This window comes from Lepidothrix coronata, unplaced genomic scaffold (assembly GCF_001604755.1).
Source record: "Lepidothrix coronata isolate B3197 unplaced genomic scaffold, Lepidothrix_coronata-1.0 Scaffold163, whole genome shotgun sequence".
Taxonomy (NCBI): Eukaryota; Metazoa; Chordata; class Aves; order Passeriformes; family Pipridae; genus Lepidothrix; species Lepidothrix coronata.
The window spans coordinates 860,139-879,417 of NW_016690343.1; the positions used below are offsets into that span (position 1 = coordinate 860,139).

Sequence of the window (19,279 nt, forward strand, 5' to 3'; positions counted from 1 at the left end):
CCCTTCTGATAGCTAAACACCAGGACAGTATTTCAGTGAGCAACACTTTTATGAAGTGGAGGGTTTGGGTGATTATTTTCTCACCGCCACCCATGCTTTCTAGAAATCATTTATCGGCAACTAAAACAATAAAATACTTAATTCCCTTTAAAAACAGGATTCTGCTGAATGGGAATGGCTGCACGAAATGTGCATTTTCCTGAGCATAATTCTGTTCTCTTTCAGGTCCTGACTCGGACTTATTCATAAGTGTGGCAGAAGTGCTTTTATTTCTTTCTTTCTTTTCTTTTTTAACTAGGGAAAACCATACCCTAACATTTTGTCCTTAAACAAGGAAACCAATTTTTTTTCTGTAAAAGGGCTTGTGCCTCCTGTGTTCACAAGGCTGTTTGCTGAGGGCCGCAGTCTTTGGGCATTGAAGGGTTGTGTTATCGTTTGATACTACAAAAATACCACTACAGAATTGTTTAAAAAAGAGAAGATGGATTTACTATAGATTTGACACCTAAAAAAAGGAGACCGAGAAATCCATCAGTGGGAATATCTAATTGCAATGTTTCCAGTATTGAAACTAGAAAGTCTTTGATATATTTGCATGTTTTACATTAATTGGTGCAGGTAAAACTGAACTGACCTACATGCATGTTGTTTCTGCTTGCACATTTACGTTGTGGAATTGATACTGTGAAGAAATTGTGGAAGGAGAACAGCCTTCCACAATGAAGAATAATTATTTAGCCCAAAAATACCACTGATGAATTTGTCTTCTTTTTTTAGAATACACAACAGTACAAAAATATTGTGATGGATTATGTTAAGACTAAATAAAGAATACAAAAATGCAAAAGAAAACAAAATAAATTATAATAATGGCCATGTATTTGTGTATGTACATACGCAAATGTTGCATTGACATGTGTTTATATATCATTTCAGTTTACTTTTAATGTTAAAACAGGCTGTTTCATAAATGTTTGCAAGCAAAAAGAAAAATGTAAAGAAAATGTTAATTTCTTGGAGGAAGAGGTTGTTACCTAGGTTGACCGTTAGCTTAACTCGTCCTGCATCCAACTCTAAACGAAGGGTATCTGCAGATTCCCTGGAAGTTGTTGCCATTAAAATGCCATAAGCTCGCTGAGACCTGAACCGTAAAGAAACATCTTCGGCCTCTGTATGCATCACAACAGGGAGCTGTATTTTCATAAACATACTTCCATCATAGCTTAAAATTGTTGCCTCTGAAAACATAAAGGAGAAAATCAGTTGTTTAAGAATCATGCTCTGTCTACTGAAACTCCTTAAAGATAAGACAGCAAATGTGTATTTACTTAGCACGACACAGAAAATTATATATTACATTTCATTATTACATAAGCAAAGTTGGATTTGGGCTTTTGTTAGTTTTTTTTCTTGTTTTATTTTGTTTAAGTGGCATATCTTGGTGCTTTTTAAAGAAACTAAATTGCTCTGTAATGGCCCAGTCATCTCCAACCAGATCAGTAAAATCACATATAAAGCAATGCTTGAAAAACTAGGCCTGAACTACTCAAAGTAGGTCAAAGACAGTAAAACACATTCAGGTAAATCTTACAGCCTAATAAAAGGCCATGTCTGTCATTCACCTAGATAACCATCCTCAGGATGCTTGATGTATAAACCTATCAGCACTGCTACCACCACAGTTACAATTATCATCCAGTTAGCAAAAAGCCTCCTAAAAATGGGTAACTGTGCCCAGCGTGGTTTGGATGGGGCACAGATTGCTTCGTGACTACAAAACCTGTGGTATAGAATCAAAAATGGGTACATGAAGCTTACGACAGCCTCAACAAGAGGATTGAGACTAGACTTGGCATATTGAGGGTAAGATCTTAAAACCCCCGAGACGAGCAAATAACTGTCACTTTCAGACATTACAGGAAACCCTCCCGGCAAGAGGCCCTGACACAGAGCAATCACAGTCTGTTAGAGCCCAGAGCAACCAGCCACAAGTCTTCTTTTCCCAGCTTCCAGGCTGGTAACAAGAAGGTAGCAAAAAGACTGCATTTCTGCTCACAAGGAGACACTGTGGTTCCTAGAAAGCAAAGGAAATGCATTTTGGAAATGTGTTAGGAAGTCCTTTCTTGCAGGACAAACAAACATTGTGGCCAGTCAACCACCACAGCCTTTGGAAATGGCTCTTAGGGTTGTTGACAGTGGCACATCATGGTGGAAGGAGCAGTGAAAGAGTAACACCCTTTACCCAAACACAACAGTCAGTAGGCAGACCACCAGTAGGCTCTGCAGAAACATACAAAACTATCCATTCTTCATAACTAAAATCACTACCCAATTGGCAAAATGCACTACCTGAATGTGCCCTGTTTTTATGGACATCTGATTGTTTACCTACCACTACCTCACTAGAGACCTCCTAGCTTCCATTCTTTAACTCAAAAACTCTCCATCTCAGAAATGGTTGAAGTGTTAGATGACGAAATCTAAACACAATCCTACAGAATCTTTCTTATAAAAAGGTGCAATTCTAGGGGCACCTCAACTCACTGAATAAAATGTTAGTTACTCGCCCAATAACAGACCAAATGAGCAATGAGCAGAAAGAGAAGACAGCAGAGAACACTCGTGGGAAACTTCCTTATGCTTCAATTTGCTGCAGTATAATGGAGACACTTTTCTATAACAAAGGTGTATTGTGGTCCCAACTTTTCAAAGACTAATAATATTGGTACTAAGTTTAATAAGTATCATAACTAAATTTGTCAAAACTGTTTCCATTGCATCTCGTATACTGTTAAAGACAGATAAGCTCTTCAAGACTTTCAGCCTACACGATACATGGAAGGACAAAATGTTCCACTAATTCTCTAAGAGGCAAAAATGATAGATGATATTTTCATTAATGGAATCATAAAATGGCTTGGGTTGGAAGAAACCTTAAAGATCATCTAGTTCCAAATGCCTGCCATGGGCAGGGCCACTTTCCACTAGACCAGGTTGCTTCAAACTCCATCCAACCTGGCCTTGAACACTTTCAGGGATGGGGCATCTGCAGCTTCTCTGGACAACCTTCTCCTGTGTAAAGAATTTTAGACCTCCCCAGTACAAATATGGAGAAAAGAGTTTGATGTTGGAAAAAAGGGATTACTAATACTGGTGTGAAAGTCCTTAGATGTAACAGGTTAGAAGAACACATTGACAGGTTTGATGATTTCTAGCTACGCAGGTAATGATGATTTCAGCATATTCAAAACCTAAAATTTTTCTGTGAAACAGGTTAAATACTTGCAACAGTCTGAAAAGAGATTTCATGTCAGAGTTTTCAGAGAAAGGTGATTTGCTTTTTGACTGTTTGGGGTTTCTCTTTGTTGGTTTTGGGTTTAGGGTTTTTTGTGTGTTTGTTTCTTCCTTGCTTTCTTTTGAGGGGAGCGGGGAGTGAAAGTCATGAGCTCATTCCTATGTCTATTTTACAGTTATATTACAACTCATTCCTATAGCTAGCTGTCTAGCCTCTGCATAAAAAGCTCATAAGATCTTTATCAAGATAAATATGATTTAGATAAAGAATTCTAGGAAAAAAGCTAAAGTTACATGCTAATATAAAAGAACACAAAAGGTTTTTTATATGGTCTATTAAAAACCACCACACTAATAGAATTGAGGGCTTTCATATACAAAGCAAATCCAACATTCAGCAACACTGGAAGTCTGCAGGTAACAAATTATCTTAAGATAATGTAAAAGAAAGTTGTCAGAATCAGCACTGTTACAATTTGCCAACTTTCCTATAATTATTCAAGTTTTTTTTAGAAAATTACAGAAAAAGGAGAGAAGGAACTGTCTTAATTTAATTGGAGATGACCTGTGAGTATTTAACATCATGGTGAACAGACCTGATGTGATTAGATACTCAATCCTCCTAAACCAGACTGTGCCAATTATTTTGGAAACAGATGTTCCAAGAACAGACCAAGGATACTGAACAGAAGATCAAATGACTTAAAAGCTTTGGGCAAGGAGGAATCTCCCTCATGTCAACTAGCTCCTTTCAATACAGGGAGCTCCAAGTCACAGGCTTTCTGAATACGAAGGTATCACAAGGGAAAGAAAAAAACAAAACCCAAACAACAAATAAAGTAAAAACAAACACAAAACTGGCAAGAATGAATTGCTAATTTGCAAGGCCTTGTTCCTAAGATGGTGAGCTGAATGATGAGAGGCACCAGTTATGCAAAACTTGAAGGAACAATTTGTCTAAAATTAAGTATCAATTTTTGCCCCCTTTATTTTTTTTTTATTTTTTTTTTGCTTTGGACCAACTAGTTCCAAGGAAGTATTTGTCTCATCTTTATTTGAAATCTATATGGCTAAATATTCTCACATAAATATTGTCAGAATGTCTTTTTTCTCTTGTTCAGCTTTCTTTTAATTATTAGATCAAATGATAATAGGCTATAAATTTAGCTCAGAATCTGCTATTCATTTGTATAATCAGAGTCTACACGTCAAAGAATAATAGTTTTACTACCACTTCAGTGCTGGATTCATAGCATTGAAAAGAAAAATAGCAAGAAAATCCTTGTTAAACATCACTGCCAGTCTTTTTCTGTGGCAGCAAGTAAGTGTATGCAGTAGAGTTACTAACAAGAAATAACCAGTAATACATAATACAAAGATTCATAAAAAGGTATTTTACACATTCATTCTTTAATATTTTTTATAAACTTGACAATTAAAACCTTTGCTGCTTCTGAAGTAAAAACCAACCAACCAAAACACCCAAATAAACCAAAACCCTAAAAAGAACCCAGTCAGTTCCCCTTCTCTATTTTTTTTCTTCAATTTTTTTTCTTATTAAAATCTTCAGGGTTAGATAGTGTTCCTTCCTACATGTACATATACATATACACACACAACACTTCAATCATCTCTGTGCCTAATACTAAGCATGCGAAGACTAGTACTGACCTGAGGGGATTCAGGACCTTAATTTTCACTTGAGCTGCAATTACCTAAATTGCTCAAGAGACTGAGGCACCAACTCTTCTGGAAACTTACCTACAACTGTTCCTACCCTCAGAAATACTGAACTGGATATTTATAGGCATAGGCAGAATTTTCCAACCAGATGCTATTCTTCAGTTCACAGCCTATTTAAATTAAAGTGAAAGAAGTATGGACTAGGTACTTGAATTTCAGTGTTCTTTCTCATAAGTTTTGCAGTCAGGTTTGTCTTGTTTTAAAAACATGATGCTTGCTTGGTGAGTACAGATGCCTACTGCATATATTTTAATACATAAAACAGGATCTTTTTTTCTCTGAACCTCTTGTGATGCCTGTGAAGTCCCAAAGAGAGAATTATTAATTTTTTCTTGCTTTTTCAATTTCAAAGTGTCTGCAATAATATGAAGACTGTATTGCAGCCCACAGAGCTGTTTTTAAAGCATAAAATCACTCTCTGTGTCTACTATCTCCAAAATCACAAACAAAATTCGCCCAGAAAGTGACAGACAATGCAGTCCAGAGTCATTCCAGGAGGTATGTGAACAATTTGTATCACGTGTAATCAAGTATTCAGGTTTGCTCTCTGATCTTGTTTCATTTACCAGTATTAGTAGAGCAATAGTAGTGCCCTGAAAACACACCCCGATATATATCATTTTACTCCTAGAAATTGTGTGAGTATTCAAATATGTATTGGCTGCTACTGAGTGAAATTTATTTTTTATTCTATTCCCAGGCATTTGGTGTTTTCTCTATGGTAGCTACTTCAGTCAACCTGGGCCCAAAGCTGCAGACTTAGTGAATCATAGGGAATCTTTCCATCAGTCTGGTAGAAACAATTATTTATATGTGATTTGTTACTAGATAATATGTGAATAGAAGTTGAAATGGTTTCTCCCAATTCCTACACTGGTATTATTTCAGGACTGAAGTCCTAAGCCACATTGTAGGGGTACTAGAACTTTAACACACAGGACCAATCAGTTAAGACAGTGATGAAATTGCTCTAATATTTTTAACACATGATTCTTCATACCATATATCATCATATTACCTTTATTTTTCTTCATTTAAAATTATAAAGCATCCAGATATAATGCAAGGAATGAAAGTTACATTTCTTTAATGGGTATGTGTGTACACAGGTGTCTGTGCATGCACAATGTGGACATCTAAACACACTCTACTTTCAACATATTTTCCCCTCAGAAATATCACTTTGATAAATCTTTGTTGGCATGCTTAATTTTCCTTATCAGTGCTTGATTATTTTAGTATTGTTCATTGTTCCTAGCCATCCAGTCAAGAGCATACACCTGCAAAAGGCCTTGCCAAGAGGCAGTCACATACTGTGGTCTACAAAGAAAGATAGGAAGCCAAATTATATTGCTGTGACATCTGTCCATCCATCTGCTGTAGTTTCTATAATCTACTAAAGCCAATCTACAGATTATACTGATGTTTAACCTTACTGAAAATCCAGAGTAAAATCAAGAATAACTTTCAAAAGGATAAAATGGGTATGGACATTATATATATACATATATATATATATACATGCATATATATATATATGTATGTATGTATGTATATAATTTTAAGTATACCTAAATTAAAATAAGGCCAAGCGGTGTTTCAGGGTTTTTGTGCACTAATAAACTCTAAATATTTCAGATTCTGTATTGTACACCAAACATCCAAGTATAGATAAGTATGGATGTTATCACTCCTGCTTTAGGGGAAATAGCACGAAAAATAAATCATGGCAATAAAAAGCAGCTACACACTTTTGTTTACTGAAGACACCCTAATGACTTAATGTTAAATATTCCAGTTGTTTAATCTCCAATATTTTATTATAAAGCTTTCTTTTCTTTGTGAAACTGTATTGTTTGTTGAAATGAACAGGTTCTTATTTTCTTTAAATTAGTTTGAACAATTATAATTGTGTTGCTTATATCACCAAATACAAAAGTTTATCAGTTACTGCACATTGGCAGTGGCTATAATAACTTTGTGTGGTACGATGCCAGCACGACGCTTTCAGAATCCCAAAAGCTATAATCTTACTAATGCATGACCATTTGGGATATGAATATTACTGAGAAGACATCTCCTTTCAGTATAGTTTCCTCTGGAGAGGGAAACCCAAGAGCACGAAATGATCCCATACTGCTGAACTGCCGCACATTTTTCTGTTGGACAAGAACCAAATATTATTGTAGAGAAGCCAACACCACCACTATAGTGCCACCATTCCCACTGGGGGCATGCACCGGGAAAATGAAGCCTTAAACTGGACAGTGACTGAAAATAAGGCATGGGAAATAAAAAAGACAACGTTTTCTATATAAAGTATCACCACCTGCCCAATATATTTATGGTAAATTGTTATGATGAAGCCTGCTTTGAAGTTCTTTGCAGATCTGCGCGTGTTTATGTCTCTAACGCACATGTTTTCCGGCTTTTCATTGGAAAAAAACGCAAATCCGGTTTTCGCTTGTGCCCTATGTAATAGGAGAGTTTGGCCACAGGGTGGTACACCAGCCATGTTTAACCGAAGGCTTCGGGGATGCTCAGGCAGCTCGGCTGTGCCCTCTGCCAGCTCCACTCCACCAGTAACAACAATCTGGAGAGCTCAGAATAACTGGCCATGAGCCAAAGGCATAAATTGTCAGAAAATAAGACAGGAAAAAATCGAGAAAAATCGGAGAATTTTCTTGCAAATGCTTGTAATATCGCGGTATTAATACTACATAAATGCACGTATCTATTTACATACAACTTTGAAATATTCATTAGGGTTTTGTTTTTAAAGAAAATATTTTTGATTCATCTGACTAGCTAGAAAAAATAATCAAATTAGATGAAAAAAATTTACCTTTCCAGTCAATAAACTTTAGGTTTAGATTTCAGGTTGAAGAGAATCTGTACTTTGTCAAATGTGAGATGAAAAAATAAAACTTCTACCATTGACACATTTTCTATTGCAATAAGAATAAAAATAAAAACCTAAAATATTAACTACACTTTTTTATTATTTGCCTACTTACATTAAATCTTTTGTTAGCACACTCCATAATTTTAAATTAATTACAGGATTTTCTACCTGTTAACTAATTTCAACATCTGCCTTCCTTGCCACTATCCCCCTTTTCAATAAAATAAATGGCATTTGTCAACTTCACTGTTACCTTTTCTAGGCAAGAGGGATACTCAGAGATTTAAGATAACTAGAAACAGTTTTCTTGGGTACTAGGATCCTTTTAAAAAGAGTTAGGTAAGAAATATCAGTTCCTACACTGATTCTTCAGCTTTGACTCATGGATGAAGTTCTGGTCACAGATTTAAGTGATACTGTGGAATTCAAAAGTAAATTTAATTACAGACTGATATTGACATAAATAGGCAGAGAACAAGACCTCCATTTGGAATTGGAATGTGACCCTTATAGCCATGCAATACTGTTTAAAATTGCTTTTACAAAGCTTTTCAGAACTCAGCAATGTATGATGAGAGAAAAAGGAGGAATTTTCTACGAAACATTCAGCAATACTGACTCTCTGTCATAGGCAACTAATACTTCCTCATGCATCTTAGAGTCTCCCCTAAGATCCTTCCTCTAGAGTTGTTCCTTTCAGTCCGGAGCAGGGCTCCATCTCATATCAAATAAAAAACAGGATGGTTTTTTTTGCCTCAGTCAGTTTACCACTTTTAATCATTGTGCAGGATTCTGTAAAACAGAAATGCAGTTATCTCTGCATTCCAGTTATCTCTGGAACCTACCTCTTTCGCACGATCTGCCGAGGTAGCCCGTGCCAGAGCAATCACAAACATATCTGTTCCACCCATCCCTGCACACACCATTGTTTTTACAGGGGTTGCTAAGGCAAGGTTTTGCAGTTTCTCTTGAGCATGAGGGTTTTACTCCAGCTGTGCTTTGAATTTCAGCCATCTGTCGAATATCTTTGCTTTGACCATCAATAAATAAATCTCTAATGCAGCCGACGTATCCATAATTGAGAAGTGCTGTCCACACCTCTGTTGGGAAGACGAGGCCTGCTTTATTTTCTGGTAAGCCTCCAAGATATAAGTCATCATCCAAGTCAAGGATTTCACTTTCCCCTGGTGCAGTATATGGTGTACGTAATGTGTTCACAGATATGGTCCCTGAAAAGACAACAAAATGCATGATTTTCAAGACATTTAAAAGATTTTGGTTCTGCTTTTTTACTCATTCATCTGCACGTCACAAACAGCTATAAGTGAAGTACAGCTATTCTATTTGTACATCTATAGAATCATAAATACACTTCACTATTTTAATTCCAATGGAGTACAAATACTGTCAGGAAGTGAATTATGAGAAAAAACATTTATGCACAATACTACAGGATCACAATATCAAAAAAATCCAGCCAAAATCACCTTATCAATCTTATAGGGGAAGGGGGAATGCAGTTGAGAGTTATTTTCAGAAGTATCCTCATTGTGCAACAACAACAACAACAAAATCTTCACTACCTCATATGCATTTCAAAGCATTAAGGGTGAGGTTGCCTTGATAGGTTGTAACCTGGGAGGCATATCTGTGTCTTTGGGTTGGATCCAAAGGCACAGTATTTTTAAAAGACTCTCACCACTTTCAGTGGGCTTTGGATAAGACTTTTTTCTTTAAGTGCAGGAGGAAAATACTCTCATCAGCTTCCAGGGAGGCAATCATTAAGAAGGTAGTGATGTGCTCCTAGAGTGAAAATCAATGCCTCTGGCACTTACCTCGAAATGTGTGCATGTTACAAACAGAGGGAGAGAAGATGTATATAGACCTTCAGGAAATCAGAAGTATCTATTTGATTTAAATTTAAAAATTAAATAAACAAAATTAAACCTAAAATAGAGTTCTCTTTCTACAAAGTGTCTGACTAAAAAAACTGTAATCAACTGCAAAGATTCTTTTTGGTTATACTTTTTAAAAACAATGAGGTATTCAATTTTTACAGTTTGAATAAGCAGAAAAACAAATTTTATACATGAAGTCACAGAACATACTTATGTCAATCCAATTTAATTTTATTGCTAAGTAAAATCACTTGAAAACAAAATCTTCATGTAGATCTTCACAGAAGTGACTCCTTACCATTCTATGGGAGTGCAAAAGCAAACAAAATATAAATCAAAACATTATATAGGTCACCAGATTACTATAATGTACCAGTCATATCATGTAACACTTATCTTCTGAACATGCCATTAAAAGTGTATAAATGATGACAAGACACTGAAGAATCATATTTACCACAATGAATTTATCATACACATATATACAAAACTAACATGATTCACTACCTCCAATGTTAACCTGGAAGAGATTCCACAAGATAACACCAATTATCAAAAATGCTTCCGCTGTGATAGTTGTGCACAGGAATAAGACATTCAGATTTTTTTAGAGCATGCATACTAAAATATGAGTTTTAAGCAAAGGAAGGTCAGAAAAAGATCATTCTCCTACTTGGATATATCCTAAAATTTAGGCTTCTCTTTTAGCTACGGACTCTTGTGGAAGCTATGTTCTTTCTGTTCTTTTGTTGTTTCAATTGGTTAACTTCAACAATGCAGAATGAATAACTAAAGAATCTGGATCTTTAGTGAAAGGTCTTTGGAGTAAAGATCTCAGGTGGTCCAACTTCCACATGAGACTTGGGACATTTGGATTTTAGAAGGGCCGGATACCACTACAAACAGTCTCCCTACTATCAGAAGAGATCTAAAAAGATAAAACAAAGGTTTGCATAGCATTTTTGCATCTTTATAAGGACATTTAAAGAATAAGGATGTGGTCAGTTTTCCCTTTTATGTATTATCAGAAAAGTTTTCTGTGTGAGTTGAATAATCACACAGATGTAAAAATGAACTTTCAGTCTTAACTGTAAGAAATAGGCATGTTGAGACAAGATTCTTTTTCTTCCCAACCTCCATCTGTTGAAAACTGATAAGATTATTATGTTTTGCTAACTCTAAAAATTTGTATTACTGCTCAGATTCTTGAAGTGGAACTTGGCACTCCTATGGAACACTTGCTATAGATTTGACCTCAGGCATGCAAGCATAAACACTTTGAGATTTGATCTTATTAATCAGGTGCATCAAACAAGGACACCTGTGAATGACCTGTCAAACCAAGATAGCTAACTTTTCTGAGAGCATCCTGGGCATCAAGAAGGACTGCTAACAGACAAGAGATCATTTCTCCTTCCAAAAAAAAATAAAGATGCTGTAAACATAAATCATATTTGTCCTCAGTATTTCTTACTGGTATTGCTGACTTGCTCCCATCTGTTGCTGTACATGCTATTTTAGGACCAAATACTTTAAACCTGTGTTCAGGCAGCACCCACTTATGCACCCACACAAGTTAACTCAGCTGCAGCCTCCAACCTCAAGCTCATGAATGCGAGTAATGCTGTTTTCTATTGGACAAAGGCATTTATATTTTCAAGATATTCAAGACAACTTCTAGGAATCCTTTACCTGATTACTTTGAGTGCATAAGAAAAGACAGGTAAATCTCCACCAGTGCAGCTGCAACATTACATGGTGTTCCAAGTGGAAGCTTTGGAAGCACAGAAGGCTTAGAAAGGTGAATGATAAAGGGAACTGTAGATCACCACTACACTCTGGTGATTGTGAATTATAGTTAAGTGATAGATTGAAGTGGGAAATTTTTCTTCAGTATGTCATAAAGGATTACCCCAAAGACAGCTTAAATATTATTTTGAATAGTTAGCAACAGCTTCTTAAATAAATGAACTTTTCACCTTCCCAATAAATGAAACTCCATAAAATATGACCTGGGAGAATTGCTCTAAAATCTTAGTGCAATCATAGCATCTAATGACTATGGGTAGAAAAACATGACAGGCAACAACTCCTCTGTGCATCTTTTTCATGTTTTAGAAGGCCACGAAACCACTATGACACATCTAGACTATCTCCAATTTACTGCTGGACATATTCATGACATTCCAACTAACTGCCATAGTGTGTGCATTATCTTCAACCAAAATACTGTAAGTTATCTCTACTTAATTCTTTTGAGAGCTACACTAAGGCACATAGCACCTTCAGAAGACCCAAAGCTGTTATGTAGAAGCTTGAACAAAATATCACATAGCACACTGTCTAACAAGAACTAAGATTATAATATAGATAGGCTATAGTCTATCTAAGAGCAGACAACCTATGCCTGGGCACCAAGAGGTTCATGCTCTCAGTTACCAAGTTGTCCTACTTTCCAGCTGAACTTGTAATAGCATGTCCAGGCAATTGTACAGCCATCACTGCTCTTGATATCCAAATTACCTTTTATGTATCTCTGACAGGTAATGCAAACTTTATTCACTAATTGCTTTGTAAATGCAGGTGAAAACATTCCAAGAAAAATAAGGGGAAATAAGAAAACTATTCCAAAATACAGTAGAATTACAGGGTCTTGTAAGTATCCTAAAATTAAATGTAGAACTCAAGTTCATAGAACATGGGCCTGCAGAAAGAAAAAAAAAAAAAACCGAGTCTACTAGCACTTTTGGACTTTTGGATTCACAGTGCATCCAGAGCTGTGACAGAATTAGAGGGTGCTGTGTCATCTTGGTGAGGTTGTTTTGGGGATTTTTCTTTGGTTGGTTGGTTGGTTTTCATCCTGTGTTGTTTTGGGTTTGTTGTTGGTTTTTTTTTAAAGCCTGTCTTCTTTCTTAAGGGAAATTTTAATTTCTATGGAAGACATCTCAAGTTGGACCTCATGACAATGGCAGATGCTATCTCAGAAACTGGGGACTGTAATGCACATCCCCTTTGAAAGATTTCAATTGTACTTTCTCTGGGAATTATAGGCAGATTAAAAGGAATTGTTTTGTCAAATCACCAGTGTGTTCCAATTCACTTGGATGTTCCTGCTTATGAATGTGAAGACATCACTTTCCACAGAAGCAGAAAGAAGGAAAGCTAATGGAGCATACAAATTTCTTATGTGGTATAGAGTAAGATACACACAGGTATCCCCCCAAAATGCCAAGGCAGTGGAAAGAATCAAAAAAGAATCAAGCAAAGCAGTGCTGGGCCTGAAAAAGACACAAAGTCCTGTTTTCTTCCAGCCCCTTTCCTTCCTTGTCTTCTCTCCTGTGCCTGCCTGTAACATCTGTTTTATCTGTCCACATTGCAGGGATATGCCCACAGGGGCAGCTTTTCTCTGGAATGCAAGAGGGAAAGAACATCTCCCTATCACTGAAAAAGGGGGTTCTTTTCAGGGAGAAAGTCTCCTTAAGCAGACATTCAATTAAACTCTAATCTCCTCTAAGAGAAATCTTCAGAAAAAGGAACACCTATCCCAGTACAAGAAAAGGTTAGTAAATCACCCTGTAAAGACACTGCAACATCAATCCTTCTCAAGACAGAATTGTCAAGTTTGACAAGTGGAAAAAATGGGACACATCTCATTTTACAAAATAACCTAGAGACAACAGATATTACCAGGAAGTAGCAGATTCAGAGGAGCACTGGCCACTCAAGAGAAAACTATAACCTTAAATTGTAACAACTCTGTAGTAAGAACCATCCTAAAAGTTCCATCTTTGCATACTACCTAGCATAACAGCACCCATAATCAGATCAGTAACTGTTTCTTTGAAAAGAGCAACACTGAGGCAATAATGCCTGTCAGGAAACATGCAGCTTCCTTGCAAAGTTTTTTAACAGTCAAAGTAGGAAATATTGTCTGTATTTCTATCAGAATAAGGAAGAAATGGAAAAATGCTGATAGTATGTGATTTTTCCAGCCTGAAAGAAGAAAAAGGGAATGACTAAAAAGACAAGTGGAGTGACTTATTGAGTCTGGGAAGTCATGATCTACCTTTAGACTCTAAAAAAACAGTAGCATTTCTAATCTTCAGAAATTGGACATAAATTTAAGGGTCCTGGATGACCCATGGATACTCTGATTCTGCAGAGTATCTGTTTTACCCAAGAACACAGTGCAATTTAAAGATTCAGAAATTTCTTTAGGTATTGGAAAAGCAGTTTGAGAAAAACTAATGAAATTATGGGCTTCGGCAAAAATTATTGACTTAAAGGACAACTGATTAGTGAGCAGTCCTTCAAAGGAAGAGTCTACAATATAAGTCAAAAATAATCCACATATGATCAAAATGGGAAATATATTGGGAGTTATAGAGAAGCCTATTGTGCCGCTTTACTGGGCATTGGTAAAGTTTTATCTTGAACTCTGAGAAAGATGTAGATCAGTCAAGGAGACTGCAGAAGATGGTAATAAAAATGACCCATAGTTACAGAACATGACATAATAAGGATAGGAAGAAGCTGGTGTTTCTTAGTCTCTAAACCAGAGACTGACATAATCTGCCTCCCAGGCAGCTCTCAGTAAGACAAGAGGGCATGGTCTTAAGCTGTGCCAGGGGAGGTTTAGGTTGGATATTAGGGAGAAATTCTTTACAGAGAGGGTAATCAGGCATTGGAATGGGCTGTCCAGGGAGGTGGTGGATTCTCTGTCCCTGGAGGTTTTTGAGATAAGACTGGGTGTGGCACTTAGTGCCATGGTCTAGTAACCACAGTGGTGTTGGATCAAGAGTTGAACTTGATGATCTCAGAGGTCCCTTCCAACCCAGCTGATTCTATGATTCTATGATTCTAATATTCAGATCCTAAGTATTATAGAAATATGACATAGGGGAAAAATGTGTGGTGTATTTTGTGCCTGCTATGGACAAGAAAATGATGGAAAAAAATGGGGTTTTGTGCATAGAAAATTATTCAGCTTATGAATGATTACGTGGGAAGGTTGTGACTGCTGGAGGTGACTCAACACCTGTCAAGACTTACACAAGTACACTATCACTACTTTCATTGGAGAGATAAAATATTGGACCTCTCAAGGTCACCCATCTCGATTTTACTATAAGCTTATGAATAAATGAAAAACACTAAGTGGATCATTGGAAGAATTTTCCTTAAAATTCAATATAAACCCATTCTCCCAAATACACAAACTATTAACATTTGTTGAAATAGAAACACGTAAATCTAGCAGTTCTTAAAAGTTTGAAAACATGTGGGAAGCAATATATAGAAGTGTACACGTAAAAAAAAAGAACCTATAACACAATACATGTAATTGATATCAACAAAGTACTACTTACAGTGAGATACTGATTATAGTTAAGCTCTAATTACATACTTTAGGAATAATTTCTGGTATTCAGGCTGAAATTCTAACTTTAGTTCAAAATTCCAGTGACTTAGCCCTTGAATGCTACCTACCTATGAATACATTCTGATACATTCCGTTTTACACTGCCCTACACAGTTAGAGGTTGACAAGAAAAGTAAGATTCCTCTCTGATTTCACTTTGTAATAATGATTTCCAGAGGATAAATGGTGGTTATTTAAAAAAAACCAACACGTGCAAGGTTATCTTTGAATATGGTAACCAGTTTAAAAAAAATTTAAATAACACTTAAGTCTCAGAAAGCAGTTATTAAACCTATTTCTACTGTGTCGCAAGAAACACTGTGAACAAAGACCTTTACAGCTGCTTCGTGGTTGGATTTTATTTAGTTTATGCTTTTGGGGTTTTTTCCCATTCTTTTTCTGCAGAATTAGCAGTACTGTTAAGAGCAGAACAGACAAACATTTCCCTTAGGTATGAGTTAATGAGCCTCTCCAATCATATTCATTATCTCAGCAATTTACTTTTTCATAAGACTGTGTACAAGAAACTAAATCTTATTTCTAAACCTTTTCTCAATCCTGATCATTTAAATATGAAGATTGCAAGTAGAGCTACTACAACTATTCTGATCTCTCTGCTTATCTGATGTAGCCTATTTAGTTGCTTTTTGTGCCCAGGAAAAACATTTACCTTTAAAGAAACAGTGTAAAAATAGGAGCAAGGTATTAATTCTAAATACACTTTACATCTTGTGAGCTAAAGCACAATATAATAGCTGTGATGAGGACTGTGACCACAGCATACATCCCATGGCCAAGACAGGGCACATGTGAAACAGCTATGAAGCTACTGTCTTTTGCAGGAATTCAGGATATACAGTTCAGGAGTACTGGGAAGAAACTCAGCCTATTTGACAGGACACAGCAGTTGGGAACCACGTTGTGTCCTCTGCTGCCTACCTAGCAAGAAAGATGGAACAGTGGAGAAGGTATGAAATCTTTTACTTAACCCTGGAAAATATGGTCTCAGGAGCTCCTTCTTACCAAATGACTGCTTTTTAGGTAAGAAAGCACTCAGAGTAAGTTGTACAGGCAACAGAATGGGACTCTAGGCTGAAAAATTTCTGTAAGAATAATAGGTCAAAAGTTCCTTCATCAAAAGGAAATTAAAAGGCGTCATCTCTTCCCTCTTTCTTGTAGCTCTCAAAATCTGAGGAGATTGGCAGAATTGCTAGAGAATAGAGCCCAGATAGTTACAATTTAAAAGTGTGTTCTCATTCCCTATATCTTCCTCCCCTCCTTCACTGCAGGCCCAGACAGGCAATGGCAAAGTCAGTAGTTTAGAGTGGATGCTCACTGTGACTGCGAGTCTGGAAGAGAGCAAAGAATGAAAAATAAATCTAGTACTTGCTGATCCAGCTAATATGAAAGTCAAGGAAATTAGCAAAGCTCCTTGAGAAATGTCACAGCATTCCACTATCAGAGGGAACCACTCTACATTGGATTTAAGGGCTAGGAGCAAAAGGTTTCAAGACACCGAATGTCATTAAAAACAAACAAACAAACAAACTGCAGTTTATTTGAGCTATTTATTCATTGACAGAAGAATCTCTTCCTTTATGTTTGATAGCTAGGGAAGTATGCTGTCAACAGCAACAAGAAAGTCTCTGAAAAACAACTTTTTTTCTATACAAGGTATATTCATTCACTCGTATAAAAATTCTGAAGGTACGCAAGTGAAAAATAATCATGTGTTTTCCAATATGTTTGGTTTGGTCTACAGGAAAGAAACCAAAAAGCATCCTGAAATAGTAAAGTAAATTTTATTATTCATGGAGAAAACACACCAACATGCATAATGAGATACATAACTCCAAGAGATGATGGAGTTGTGAACACAAGTTGGTGGAGTTTGCGATCCTCAGGCCAGTGAGGAGGGTGCAGAGCAAGCTCACTGCCCTGGACTTCAGGAGAGCAGAATTTGCCCTCTTCAAGGACCTACTCAGCAGAGTCCTATAGGAAAGAGCCCTGGAGGGCAGAGGGCCCCAAGAATACTGGCTGATATTCAAGGGTCATTTCCTCCAAGCTAAGGAGAGATGCATCCCAACAAGGAGGAAATCAGGTAAAAAATGCCAGGACACCATTATTGATCTATAAGGAGCTGCTGAGTGAACTCAGAGAAAAAAAAAAAGGTTTCAGAATGTGCAAATGAGGACAGGTGGCCTTGGAGGAATACAGGGAAATTGGATGGGATAGCCAAGGCCCAGTTAAAATTGAGTCTGGCAAGGGACACCAAGGATGACAGGAAGGGCTTCTGTTACAAATACAAGAAAGACTAGGAATAATGTGGGTCCTCTCCAGAAGGAAACAGGAGACCTGGCTACCATGGATGAAGAGAAGGCTGAGGCTTTCAATGACTTCTATGCCTCAGTCATCAATGGCATACACTCCAGCCATGCTGCCCAAGTTGAGAAAGGCAAATGCAGGGACTGGGAGAACAAAGACACTAAGCCCACTGCAGGACAGGATAAGATTTGAGACTAGCTAAGGAACCCAAATATGCAGAAGTCCATGGAATCCGATGAGATGCATCTGCAGGTCCTGAGAGAGCTGCCAAACAAAGTTACTAAATCACTATCCAGCATTTCTGAAAAATCGTGGCAGTCAGGTGAAGTCTCTGATAACTGGAAAAAGGGAAATATAACCCTCATTTTTAAAAAGTGGAAAGTGGAGAACCCAGAGAATTACACACCAGTCAGTCTCACCTCTGTGCTAGGCAAGATAATGGAGTGGATTCTTGTGGAAACTGTGCTAAGGCGCATGGAAAACAAAGATATGATTGGTAACAGCCATCATGGCTTTACAAAGGGGAAATCATACCTGACAAATCTGGTGACCTTCTCAGACAGGGCTACAGCACTTGTAGATGGGGCAGAGCAACTGACATCATCTGCCCAGACTTGTGCAAAGCATTTGACACTGTCCTGCATGACACCCTGGTCTCTAAGTTGGAGAGACGTGGACTTGATGGATGGACCACTTGGTCGATAAAGAACTGGCTGGATGGTCACACAAAGAGTTGTGGTCAGGTGATCATTGTCCATGTGGAGACCAGTGATGGGTGGTGTCCCTCAGAGGCTGGTGCTTGTGCCAGTACTCTGGGATCGAGGGCACCCTCAGCAAGCTCACTGATGACACCAAGCTGTGGGGTGCAGTTGGCACGCTGGAGGGAAGGGATGCCATGCAGAGGGACCTTGACAGGCTTGAGAGGTGGGCCTGTGTGAACCTCATAAAATTCAACAAAGCAAAGTGTAAAGTCCTACACTTGAGTCATGGCAATCTCAGGCACACCTACAGGCTCGGCAGAGAAGTGATTGAGAGCAGCCCTGCGGAGAAGGACTTGGTGGTGATGGTTCATGAGAAACTCAATATGAGCTGGCAGTGTGTGCTCACAGCCCAAAAAGCCAAGCGGCGTGGGCAACAGGTTGAAGGAGGTGATTCTCCCCCTCTACTCTGCTCTTGTGATACCCCACCTGGAGTACTGCATACAATTCTGGTGTCCCCAACAAAAGAAGGACATGAACTGTTGGAGCAAGTCCAGAGGAGGGCCACAAAGTTGATAAGTGGACTGGAGCAACTCTCCTATAAGGACAGGCTGAAAAGGTTGGGGCTGCTCAGCCTGGAGAAGAGAAGGTTGTGTGGAGACCTCATAGCAACACTCCAGTTTCTGAAGGGGGCTTACAGGGAGGCTGGAGATGGACTCTTCATCACAAACTGTAGTGATAGGACAAGGAGGAAAGGGTACAAACCGAAAGAGGAGAAAATCAGGCTGAATATTAGAAAGAAAGTCTTTACTGTGAGGGTGGTGAGATACTGTAAGAGGTTGCCCAGGGAGGTTGTGGATGCACCAACCTTGTCAGTGTTCAAGGCCAGGTTGGATAAGGCCTTGAAGCAACCTGATCTAGTGGGAGGTGTCCCTGTCCATGGCAGGGGGAGTTGGGACTAGATGATTTTAAGATCCCCTCCAACTCCTAACAT

The 19,279-nt window shown here is 37.8% G+C and overlaps 1 protein-coding gene across 20 annotated transcripts in view; it reads right to left on the reverse strand.

Moving 5' to 3' along the window:
• The window catches only part of NRXN1 (neurexin 1), a 704,201-nt gene that overhangs the window by 407,852 nt on the left and 277,070 nt on the right, over window positions 1-19,279 (reverse strand). For all 20 annotated transcript variants that reach the window (XM_017829343.1, XM_017829340.1, XM_017829336.1 and 17 more), the window contains 2 exons: window positions 8,788-9,171; window positions 1,035-1,238 (listed from right to left, as the gene is read on the reverse strand). In XM_017829343.1, the coding sequence (XP_017684832.1) occupies window positions 1,035-1,238; window positions 8,788-9,171 (588 nt within the window). The remainder of the gene's footprint in view (window positions 1-1,034; window positions 1,239-8,787; window positions 9,172-19,279) is intronic.